Genomic DNA, 12,912 nt, shown 5'->3' on the forward strand with positions numbered 1-12,912 from the left:
GACCGCAACCCTATATATATATATATATATATATATATATATATATATATATATATATATATATAACAGCCGATTGTTCTCAACCAATCAAACTGCCTGTACAGCCGACCGATCACAACCGGACGGGTTAATACCTGGTTGTTCTCAACCAACCAGATAGTCATTATAGCCAATTGATCGCAACCAATTGGGTTATCATGCACAACAACATGGAAGTCAAACAACATGCAACCCACATTAACACATAACGAGGGGGAATCATCGGGGAACACTTAACCCAAAATAACTCATACGTAACAAACTACGTTAACCCACCCATGACGCTCCTACGGGATCATACACCTTCCTCCTAGGCCAATGGGATACCAATTCAACTAGCATGCAATACACAAGACTCTTTTATCTTAAGAACGGTACCCGATACATCAAACTAGACTCATACACGACAAACAGGGTACAACGGGACACGGGGAAACATCAAACGGGGAAAAACACCACGAACCACGCCGAGATTCCAGCGGGTAGGTGGCGGGTAGAGGACCACCCGCCAACCACTCGCCGGTGGCGAGTACTATTCCAGCGGGTGGCCGGCGGGCAGTCCACCGCCGGCCTGCTGCCCGTTGGAACAGTAGAGGCGGGCAGCGGGTAGGTGGCGGGAGGTCAGTCCCCCACCTGCCCCCCACTGATACACAGGCAACTTTATGGTCTCGAGATCCCTTGTGGAACCCGAAACCATATCCAAACACATTCAAACACATATTGACAACACTACGTATTCAATTAACGGAATTAAACCAAGAATCACAACAAATACACCCTAACACGATCCCTAAACATGCCAAGACTCAACACCCGATCATGCAAAATCCCACCCAAACATACCATGAATAACATATTACGAAATCCACGTTATTACCCTAGGGCTCTCGACATAGACAAAATACAAGATCATTCATATAACTTATCATAGTATCAAGAACATCAAGATGATCACATAAGCATCAAGATTAACACATAAACATCAAGATTATCATATAAACACAATATAAACCCTAGGCAAAGCTCTATCAAGACTCAAGCACATAATCATATATCAAAGGAGCCAATGAATACGATATAGCAAGGAAAATAGGTTTTGTTGAGACATGGGTTACCTCTTAGCCTTAATTAGTATCCTTGGCTACTAAGGTTCTTTCTCTAAGATCTTCTTCTCGTGGGTTCTCCTACGTTTGGTGGCAGGGGAAATCCTGGGAATATCTTGTGTGGTAGGATTTCTAAATGCTTCCTAAGTCCTTATATATATATATATATATATATATATATATATATATATATATATATATATATATATATATATATATATATATATATATATATATATATTTATGAATCCTAACTAGGGTTTGGTTTTAAGGATAAGGGTCCACGTTTCATGGTGGGCCACCCTTAATTAATTAATGGAGATTCTAACTCAACTAAATCCTTTATACTTATTATTAATGATAATTAATTAAATAATTAGCCTGGGTTTGAGGCCGTAACACGGGGTGTTACAATATTGGTAAAACGAAGCCCTTAATCTCCGGGGTATCTGTGAGAAACGAAGTTAATCTTCTAACCCTAGTTTTTTAAATTTGATGCATGATGAGTTGTTTTGCGATTTTGTGATATGTTGTGTCACTTATGTGAATATTTGGTGGAGGCACTGACTTATTGAGTGTTTTTTGCAAACCCTACTTTGATACTGTCAGTTTGTGAATTGTTTTCGCATTTTGTGAGAATTTATGATATGTTATGTCATATATCTGGTGGAAGCACTGACTTATTGAGTGTTTTTTGCAAACCCTACTTTGATACTGTCAGTTTGTGAAATGTTTGAGTCTGAGTCTCTGAAATTTGTGATATACTGATTTGTTGGAAGCCCTTGCCCCCTAAATCCAGATAATGATGCCTGATGAACATGAGGCCATGACTGTATAACAGTGTCTGCCTCTCTAGAAAGGGAAATAAAAATCCTGAATCTGGATTTGTTTAAAAATGTTAAGTACTCAAGTTTATGGATGTTTTCCCTTAAAATAAAATAAATAAATAATTATGTATTCCTTGAAAATGATGACACACAATGTGTCTAATTCTGGAATCATTTCTGCTTCTGTGATTCTGTGTAATTGTATGCTGACTGTGAGACTGTTTATTTTTCTTGAATATGAACCCTACCTATGCTTACTGATAGTTCACCATTTTTAGATGGAAAATATCAGTATGCCTGGTAGTCAACCTCCCAATTCTTCAATTGATAGACCTTCAGGGGTGGAAGCCCAAACTATTGAGAATCATCAATAGAATGAGCGACCTCCTGCAGCTGTTCCTGACAAGAAGATGAAACAGGTTGATTCCAGATCACCAGTGTGGGATCATTTTGAGAAGATAAAGGACAGTAATGATGTTACTGTAAAAGGCAAATGCATTTATTGTGCAAAAATTTATCAGTGTGTGTCCCAAAAACATGGGACTTCTTCCTTAAGAAATCACATTGTGAGCTGTTTGAAAAATCCTCACTCCAAGGATACTAGACAGTCCCTGTTAACATTTCAAGCTGTTACATCACTTATATCTGGTCAGCCTATTGTGGGAGAAATAGGGACCTGGGTATTTAATCAAGAGTCAATTAGGAGGGCGTTGGTTGAAATGATAATCATAGATGAATTTCCCTTTAGATTTGTGGAGGGAATAGGTTTCAGGAGGTTCATAACTATTGCTTGCTCTAGGTTTATAGTTCCATCCAGGTGGACTTAAGTAGGGACATCCTAGTTGTCTATGAAGAGGAGAAACTAAAATTGAAGTCATTTTTAAGGGGAAGCAGTCATAGGGTTAGTATCACTACAGATTCTTGGACATCCATCCAAAGAATTAACTACATGGTAGTAACTGCCCATTTCATTGATTCTGAGTGGAAGCTTCATAAGAAAATCCTTGCATTTGTCCATGTTACCTCTCACAGAGGTGAATATCTAGCCAAAGCCCTAGAAAATTGTTTGCTAAAGTGGGGGCTTAGAGATGTGTTTTCTGTGACTGTTGATAATGCCTCATCAAATGACACTGCTATGGGGTTTCTGAAGAAAAAATTGGTGTCTTGGGGATCATCTACTGTGAGGGCAAAGTATCTTCACATGAGATGTATTGCCCATATCTTAAACTTGGTAGTTCAAGATGGCCTGAAAGACTGTGATAGTTTTGTTAAGAAGGTTAGGGAGGTGGTTAGATATGTTAGAAACTCTCCTGCTAGACTTAAGAAGTTCAGGGATTTGGCTGATTGGTTGAGTATTGAACAAAGCTCTTCTTTGTGTTTAGATGTTCCAACCAGATGGAACTCTACCTATTTGATGTTGCAGTCTACATTAACTTACCATAAAGTGTTTGAATCTTTAGAGTCTGATTGTTCTTTCAAGTCTGATTTGGGTAATTCAATTTCTGATTTTATGGACTGAGAATCTGTTGGCAGTTTGGTTCAGTTACTGAAGTGTTCTTATGACATGACCATTAGAATTTCTGGTTCTTTATATGTCACCTCAAACACATTCATTACTGAGATTTATGATATGTACTGCCTATTGAAAGGCATGGTGGAAGCTGGTGGGGCAGTTGGTGATATGGGGAAAAATATGAAAGCAAAATTTGAGAAGTATTGGGGTGATGTTGAAAAAATGAATCTAATGATATTTTTTGCAAACATTCTAGACCCTAGAGACAAGTTAGAGTATATGCCTACTCAGTTTAATCATATGTATGGTGAGGAAAATGGTAAACCATTCTATGACAAAGTAGTTGCTGCTCTTACTGAGTTATTTGATGATTATTCTACATCTGCCTCTTCTACTGTGAGTTCTGTCCCTTCTGTGCCTGTCCCTTCTGTGCATGTTTCTGTTCAGGCTACATCTGCCTCTTCTGTTTCTATTGGGAAGCCACAACATTTTCTGAAGTCCGAAATTAAAAGACAAAGATTGGAGTCTGGAGGTAAGAAACAAACTGAGTTGGATATGTACTTGAGTGAGGCAATATGTAACACCCCGTGTTACAATCCCTAAAATCAATTAAATCATTTAATCAATTACCCAAAAGAAAGAATTAAATCACAATAATTAATTAGGAAAGGTCCACCATAGTCCACGGGCCCTTATCCCTAAACTCAATCCTTAGTCCCAAAAGGAATAGAATTAACAAGCCTATAATATTAGTTCCTAACTAGGACTCCTAATTATATAAATAAGGGACTTAAGAGGCATCTAGAACCCCCCACCACAATAAACGCTCCACCACTCCAAAGAGCTCCAAGAATTCCCTTAGAAGAAATCAAGAAAGCAAGAAAGCTTAAAGAAAGACCCTTCATAGCCAAGGAATTAATTAAGGCTAAGAGGTAACCCATGTCTCAACAAAACCTATTTTCATAGCTATGATTCCCCCCTTAGGATTTCCCATATTATTGTGTATTGATGAATTATGATATTGTTATTGATGATTGGTGGGATGATTCCATGGGTAATCTTGATGATGAAAGGTTCTTGATAATTATGGTGTTCTTGATGATTATATGACGTTCTTGATGTTTATGTGATATTCTTACCGAATCTTGATATTAGAAGATGAATTGTGTCCTTGTTGATTTAAAAGTGATTAGAACCCTAAGTTGTATCTTATGGAATTATTCTTGGTATATTGGGTGGGAATTCGCATGATTGGGTGTTTATTATGTTTAGAAAAGCATGATAGATTATGTGCCATATGTTTCTCGATCTTTGATCCGTTAATTGTCTACGTGTGTTGTCAATTGCGTTTGAAAGTGTCTACACATGGTTTCGGGTTCCACAAAGGTTCCCGGGGCGTTTTTGTGATGAAAGAGTCAGTGGGGGGTAGGGGACCCGCCACCTACCCGCGGCCTTCTTGGGCAACGCCGGCAGCGGGCAGTCGGCGGGCGGGCAGCTGCCCGCCGGGCACCCGCTGCCCGAAGTTGCTACCGCCGGCGGGTGATCCCTCACCCACCGGCTACCCGCTGGTTTGGACCCCAATTTGGGATTTTGGCTTCCCCGTTTGATGTTCCCCCGACCCCCGTGGCGTCCCAACGGACTCCGTCTATTGTGCCTATGTCTAGTTTGATTTTCGGGTACCGTTCGTAGGTCGTATGAGTCTTATATATTGCATGCTAGTTGAATTGGTATCCCGTTGACCTAGGTGAAAGAAGTATGAACCCCTTAGGAATATTCTTAGTATGTGAAGGATCACGCATAGGTTTTGTTATACGTTTTCTCCCCCTTCCCAATGTGTTAATGTGGGTTGCATGTGCTTGCTGTGTGTTATGTGTGCATGTTACCCCGACTTGGTTGAGATCAATCGGGTTATACGGGTAGTCGGGTGGGCTGAGAACCATACCGGCTGTTAACCAAGCTGGTAGAGACCGGTCAGGTATATAAATATTATATAGGACTAAGATCCAATATACGGGCAGTTGAATGGGTTGAGAACCATCCCAACTGTTAACCAGGCTGGTAGAGACCGGTCAGGTATATAAATATTATATAGGACAAAGGTCCACTATACGGGCAGTTGAATGGGTTGAGAACCATCCCAACTGTTAACCAGGCTGGTAAAAACCGGTCAGGTATATAAATATTATATAGAGTTGCGGCCCATCGGTCGGTTGCGATCGACCCCTCCGTGCTGTGAGACGGGGCAGGGTGCTGCGGGGCCGTGTCAGAGCTATATGCGCTGACCCTCATGTATGGGCATGCGATTGGTCCTGTGGCGCCAACAAAGTGTGCTATGTGATGAAGTATGGATGAGTTGTTGTTATGAGTAAATTGGGGATAAGACTATGGGATTTGTACCGGGGATTGAACATGTTGGGTTATGATTATTTATTGTTCTTATCTTATCTGTCTTGCCTGTTGTGAACTGTATATGCCGGGTATAACTGCTGTCTGTGCTTAGCTCTATCTGTTGAGTCTATCCCTGTTTTAAAAGCTAGAGTTCGTGGGATATATCTTCATTTTCAAAAATGGTTTTCGTATATCTATATATATATATCTATTTATATTGTATTTCAACACGTTGGAGTGGGTTACCAGCATCTCTCGCTGAACAGATATATTTGGCTTTCAGGCACAGACAAGTAGATCACTGGAGCGCGCTAGAAGCTTGGGCGTAGCTTAGATAGTTTTTCCCTTTCGGCCTGCGTGCCATGATTTAGTATTGATACCATTTGAGGATATTAGTTAGTTAGCCTGTGCACCTGAGTTCTCTAGCTCAGGTGTGGCATAGCACCTCGCACTTTTGAATTATGTTTTGGGATTTAATGAGATTTCACCTTTATTTTATAAGTTTTAAATATCTTGAAAATCTGGGGTGTTACACAATAGTTGAAGAGGAAGAATCTTTTGATATACTTGGATGGTGGAAGATCAACTCTGGTAGGTTTCCAGTTCTGTCTAAGCTTGCTAGGGATGCCCTAGCCATTCCAATCTCCACTGTTGCCTCAGAATCTGCCTTCAATACTTCTGGGAGAGTATTGGATCCTTTTAGGAGCTCTTTAACTCCAACAATTGTGGAAGCATTGGTGTGTACACAAGATTGGCTTAGAATGCAAAATACTCCTTTATGTATTGAGGAGAACCTGGAAGAGTTGGAGAGGTTTGAAAAAGGTATAACTTTTACTGTTTTAATTTATACTTATATTTTAAATTACTTAAATTGTTAATACTTTTAACTTTTGTTTATTTTGCAGAGTTAAGTGGTGATGGTGGAAGTGGGAGGTCTCTTGGTTCTACACTTGCTACAATTCCTGTAATGTTATTATTTACATTACTTGATTTACTTACTTGATTTTATTGCAATCTTTTACAGTATTTGACTATTTGACTCAATTGCAATCTAATCTCACTTGGTATTTTTTGAGCCCACTGTGTTTGACTCAATTACACTGGACATCTGTAAGTATGAAGGCCTAGTAACTTATACTAAGTTGCTGCCTCAAGTACCTTGGGCATTTGGTTGGTAATGTATGAACTATTTTATTATGTTTGTTCCCTTTAAGTTGGCATTTGGCAATGATGAAGCTTCCACCTTTAATCTGAAAAGGAAAGGATTAAGTTGGTGAGTTGCTCTATACTTAAGTTATATTGAAGCAATATGCCCTTAATCCAAATCATATGGAAAAAATACTTACTAAGCCAAAATTTATATAATTTCTTCTCTGTTTTTCATTTTCTAATGCTTGCTCAGTTGCTTACCAGTTACTTGCTTGTGTACTAATTATTTACACTAACATGTCACAATTCACAGGAAGAAGAGCAGGTCTAATTGTCTGAACTGTAAAAGTCTAGGAGTTGAGTAGTTGACACTTGCAGTTGCTGAGTTGCTAATTCTGTCTAATTTTGCTGATTTTGGATTTTTGTTGCTTCAATTTAGAGTTTAGACTGTTCAGTAATCACTAATCAGTAGTGCATTTTGTAAATTTGCTACTTCCTTAGTTCCTTTATAGTTCTGTATATAGTTGTACAGAGTTTTGGTCTATAACAGTTCTTAGTTATTTATTTTTGTTAGAGTCTTAGACACTTAAGACTCTTAGTGTTAGTTAATAGACTACTTAGTAATACTAACTACTAAGTTAGTAACTTAGTATTACAGTATTAGTCTATTACACTATCAATTATTTACTTATTTATTCAGTATTTCAGACTTTCAGTTAGATATTAATGTGCTTTTGATTTTGATTTTTAAATTTATTATTTGATTTGTACATTAATAAAAAAATCGAAATACTGTCGGATATCTGACCGATCCGATTCAATCCGAACAACGTTATAACCGAACGGATAAGTCAACAAATTTAAACGGATAGGATAGTCAAAATTGATGTCCGAAATTCAATCGGAGATCCCTAACCGCTATCCTATCCGTCCGATTGCACAATCATAATGTATTTCATGAACCAAACATGTCATTAATAATTAATAAATTTGAATGAAATCAATTTTCACTTTTTACGGAAGAACACTGTTGTCATTTTATATTTCTCTATAAATAGAGCTGTCAAAACTCAAAACGGCCCACCCAGCCCCATCAGTTATCCTATTCCCTTACTTAGCTTATAAATTCTCTCTCCTGTACCCTCGTCTCACCCCATCAGTTTTTCGCCCCAAGCCGCCCTTCCCCTTCGCCCCTTCACGCAATCAACCAGCCGGAAGCCAGCACCTGCAGCGACATCGGCTTCACGCTCCTCACCGGCGACGTACTCAGGACGTCACACGTCAGACTGCCGGAGTAAGTCCACCATCTATCCATTCCTTCTTTGGTTTATTTTCTTCAGTGAATCCCAATCCTCTTATTGTTATTTATAACTCGGGTGACCTAGTTTTTGATTGTGGTTGCTGTAACTATTTAATTTCCCTTCGTATTCTGTGGTTGCTTAGGAATGTTTTGTGACTTATGATGTATATGTAAGTGTTTTTCGTAGCTATGCTGTCAGATGTTAATCAATTTAAATAAGACTTTAACCTTAAAATGGAACAATGATAAGAATTGTTTACTTAAGGTTTGGAGATATTTCAAGGCCATTGTTTTGAAGAATTGGATTGTATGGATTTTCTATGTATTAATGGAATAAATTATGATTTGTAATTTTATTATGTTTTGTTGGTGTTTGCTTACTTTTAGAACTTGTTAAATTTGATGTTTTAACTCTTTAATTGTTTTAAATTTATTAGATGTTTTAAACTTTTAATTATGTACAATTTTATATATGATATACGGAAATTGCCAGGTAATACAAAGAACAAGTAGTTTCATATTCGTCTTGCTTTGTTGCACAAATAAGAAGTGAAGGACAAAACTTTGTACTTGGACCCTAAAGCTATGGAGAACAATATGGAGAACGGAGGAGGATACAATGAAATTCCTGAGAATGCCCCTGAACGTAAGCAAATTATTCTGTGCTTAAAATGCCAGTGGCTAGAGTTTTGACCATTACAGATTCTCTAAGTTTATGGTGTGTAATTGTGTTTCCCTTTTTGATTTCCTTTTTCAGATTGTCCGGGTCCACAATCAGAAGCTGCAGGTAAATCTGATGCATGCCAAAGTTGCCCCAATCAGCAGATTTGTGCAACTGCTCCTAAAGGCCCTGACCCAGGTTTGTTTCTGGTACTACTTGGTTGAAATTTGCAACTTTTTAAAGTTTTTAAGGTTTTTACTTGTCATTGTATGGGGTGTCAAAATCTGATGTGTTCTGTCCATGTGCTTCTTAAAGTTCAAGTCTTTTGCATAATCTTTGACCATTTCATGTATGCTCTGTGACAGAATTGCCCATTGCAAGAATCTGTTAGCCTTTCAGTACTTGGTGGTATTTTGATGTTTCAATAAATGCTGTCCTCGAACATCCTAAGTCCGTGTCTTTTGTATAATCTTTTACCATTTCATGTATATGCTGTGAATGAACTGTGCACTACATTATCCCCACCAGGAGTATTTTTTTTATATTTGTGTTTTGCGCTGTCCTTGTCCCTTTCATGTATTTGTGGCCAAAGAACTGCCCAACTACAACTAGTTATTGGCCAGTCACTACTAAGTAGGATTTATAATAATAATTAGTTTCTTGCATTTCACTTATCTAATTAAGGAACAAAAAAGCCTACTAGCTGGGCCTTTCTTTTCCAAATGAAATGGGAGGAAAAGGCCTTCCTTTTGCAATTATTCTGAGAGTCGCTGCTGACCATATTTTTATGCTTTTACATAAATACCATCGTAGGTTGCTTACATTTAAAAAGTTTGGGACATTTTTTTTGTCCAGATTCACAATTGTATATTTGGGCGAGTATAGAGAATTTTTTATCAGGATATGGATTTCTGTAAAAGTTGGATATGGATTTTTTATTTCAGTATATAACTTTTCTGATTTTTATTCATTCCTTGCAGATTTGGTTGCTATTGTAGAAAGAATGGCAACAGTGAAGCACAAGATACTGGTTTTATCTGGAAAGGGAGGGGTTGGTAAGAGTACATTCTCAGCTCAGCTTGCATTTGCACTAGCTGCCATGGATTTCCAGGTTGGTCTCCTTGATATCGATATCTGTGGTCCAAGCATTCCGAAGATGCTTGGTCTAGAAGGGCAAGAGATTCACCAGAGTAACCTAGGATGGTCTCCAGTTTATGTTGAGTCTAATCTCGGTGTCATGTCAATTGGATTCATGCTCCCTAACCCAGACGAGGCCGTCATATGGAGGGGCCCTCGCAAGAATGGTTTAATTAAGCAGTTCCTAAAGGATGTCTATTGGGGGGAGCTTGACTTTCTAGTGGTTGATGCTCCACCCGGGACCTCAGACGAGCATATTTCAATCGTCCAGTTCCTCCAATCAACTGGAATAGATGGTGCTGTTATTGTCACCACCCCACAACAAGTATCTCTGGTTGATGTAAGGAAAGAAATAAGCTTTTGCAAGAAAGTTGGGCTGCAGGTTCTTGGTGTTGTCGAGAATATGAGTGGTCTCTGCCAACCATTATCACAGTTTAAATTCATGAAACCTACAGAGAATGGCGAGCAGATAGAAATTACAGACTGGGCCATAGCATATATGAGAGAGAAGGCACCAGAATTGCTAAATTTGTTTGCCTTTAGTGAAGTGTTCGACACAAGTGGCGGAGGGGCGGCTAAAATGTGCAACGATACGAGTGTCCCATTCCTTGGTGCAGTCCCAATGGACCCTCAGCTCTGTAAAGCAGCGGAAGAAGGGAGGTCTTGCTTTACAGATAACACGTGCCGGGCAAGCGCCCCTGCACTTAAGATGATTGTAGAGAAGTTGGCACAAAGAATGATATCAAGAACAGAGGATGGAGCATAGGTCTCTACTCTTCACCCACTTGCCGGTATTCTGCACTCCCTTTCTCCTGGCCTCTTGTGTCACGGTTTCTCGTCTCTCACTATATGCTTTTTGTTTGCAATTTTCTAAATTACTACTAGTTATCATAGGAACTTGGGAAATGTAAAAGTTTAGAGTACATATAAAACATTATTAAATGTTCAGAAGTTACTAAAAAATTTGTGAAACTGAAAAGCTTACTAAGTGCCTAGTGTTCTTGTTTTTGTGATTGGTTGGAAAAATGATCTCTATCGTCTTCTCACAGATTGAGAAAGGATGTTTTCTAGGAAACCTGAGATGGAGTTGTCTTAGGGAGTGGCTGTTTTTTTCCATCCGAGACAAAGGCGGTCTTAAGGCATCACCAATCCTTCTCTCCATTTTCCCCGTTATTTCGTATCACCATATAATTCTATTGTCCGATTTTCTTTCCAATTATTCTCCCTTTTCTTTTCCTTTTATGTGGGCTATCTTCTAAACACAAATTATCCACTATTTTTATTCACTTATCTATAATTATTAATAATTTTAAATTTTGATTTCAAATAAAAATAAATCTAAGTAACAAAATAAAGAATTCAAAAAAAAAATCAAAACCGTTGAAAAACAACTTTAATTTAGTTAAAAACAAAATCACACACACACACAGAGGTTGTGGATTTAGTGAGACCACCATAATACATGAGATCTCATCACATCCATTAACACATTCCCAATGGATGGTTAAAATTGAAAAATTCTTTTAAACTAATTAAGGATATTTTTAAAACATAAGGATTAAAAAGTAATTCTAGCATTGAATTTATTTTTGGTTAAGATTAAATTGGAATCTTGAGAATAATATTAGGTAAAATATTAAAGGTAACAACTAATAATAATTTGTATAGAGAGCTCATAAAAAATAACAAAAATATTGGTATGTGCATATGTAATGTGTACGACGGTGTGTGCCGGTTTGTGACATGACGTGTGCAAATCTTATGAATGGAGGCTTTGGATTTATTTATTTATTAATTTTTTTTGTATTTTTACGAAAATAGTTTATAAAATGTGTGTGTGTGAATTCATATATATGGTTTGTTTTTAAAGAAGAAGATTGTAAGAGTACTATGTGTTGTTTTGTTTTTTTTTTGGACACCGGAGTTGAACTTACGGTGGTGTGTACGAATATGTGCTTCGACGTGTGCAAACATTAGGGATGGGGGCATTGCTATTTATTATTATTATTTTTAAAAAACAAACATTAATATTAGTTGTGTGCGTGAATTTTTGTATATGTTTTGTTGTTAAGAAAAAGATTGTAATGTTCTATTCCTTGGTTTTTTTTTTTCTTTTTCTTTTTTTGTGCACCGGAGTGGTAATGTTCGGTGGTGTGTGCGTATATGTGCAACATCGTGTGCGAGTTATTAAAATTTATGGCAATGGAGCTTTGCATTTGTTTTTTTTTTTTTTTGTTTTTTTTTTTCCTGATGCGATGGTGGTTGCGCTTTTGTAGGTGAGCATGTGCAAAGTCTAAGAGTTCGCGTCGTCGTTAAGTTCGTTAGTAATTTTAATTTTGGTTTATGATGTGCCGTTGTGTGCGTTTATGACATTTGGCGTGTGCAAATGTTGATTGTATTTTAATTTTGGTTTATGCAGGTGTGTGCGTGCTTGACGTGTGACGTGTGCATAAGCCTGAGTAGTGTGTGTTATTTAAATGTTCTCAAATGTTTATTGATGAGTTTGGGGAGTTTATATGATGGACATAACTCTGTCATGGATATATGATTTTGGTGTGTGCGACCAAGACGTTAAGTGTGTGAATTATGCTTTACATAAACGGGTGCAGAGGGTGTTTTAGGCGGCAGCTAAGCATGTGCAAACTCGTTGTTAGGTGTGTGCAGTACGCTAAACATGTACATACCCAATAAGCAGAAGTGTGTGTTGCGCTATAGGTGAACGAGTGCAGAGAGTGTTTTTTTTTTAAAGGGGGTGCAGAGAGTGTTTTATGAGTTAGGTAAACCCACCTAATAAA

The 12,912-nt window shown here is 37.9% G+C and overlaps 1 protein-coding gene across 2 annotated transcripts; it reads left to right on the forward strand.

Annotated features, from left to right (window-relative positions):
* The first annotated feature begins 8,179 nt into the window (after window positions 1–8,179).
* On the forward strand, window positions 8,180–11,192 carry LOC109163934 (cytosolic Fe-S cluster assembly factor NBP35-like). Of its 2 annotated transcripts, XM_019312658.1 has the most exons (5): window positions 8,180–8,313; window positions 8,813–8,965; window positions 9,077–9,178; window positions 9,961–10,931; window positions 11,099–11,192. In XM_019312658.1, exons 2-4 carry the CDS (start codon window positions 8,905–8,907, stop codon window positions 10,881–10,883), a joined length of 1,086 nt encoding a protein of 361 aa, XP_019168203.1. In that variant the 5' UTR covers window positions 8,180–8,313; window positions 8,813–8,904; the 3' UTR covers window positions 10,884–10,931; window positions 11,099–11,192. The 2 variants fall into 2 exon arrangements, with proteins under 2 accessions (XP_019168203.1, XP_019168202.1); XM_019312657.1 differs by having other exon boundaries at window positions 9,961–11,125.
* The last annotated feature ends 1,720 nt before the right edge of the window (window positions 11,193–12,912 follow it).

Source organism: Ipomoea nil, unplaced genomic scaffold (genome assembly GCF_001879475.1).
Source record: "Ipomoea nil cultivar Tokyo-kokei standard unplaced genomic scaffold, Asagao_1.1 scaffold3050, whole genome shotgun sequence".
NCBI lineage: Eukaryota > Viridiplantae > Streptophyta > Magnoliopsida > Solanales > Convolvulaceae > Ipomoea > Ipomoea nil.

What these genes read in the sequence shown, in the direction of transcription:
- LOC109163934 (XM_019312658.1), top strand. Translation starts at nt 8,905, where the DNA reads ATGGAGAACAATATGGAGAACGGAGGAGGATACAATGAAATTCCTGAG. An exon ending in TCCTGAGAATGCCCCTGAAC is followed by an intron (nt 8,966 to 9,076) that starts GTAAGCAAATTA and finishes TTCCTTTTTCAG; the next exon opens with ATTGTCCGGGTCCACAATCA. An exon ending in TCCTAAAGGCCCTGACCCAG is followed by an intron (nt 9,179 to 9,960) that starts GTTTGTTTCTGG and finishes CATTCCTTGCAG; the next exon opens with ATTTGGTTGCTATTGTAGAA.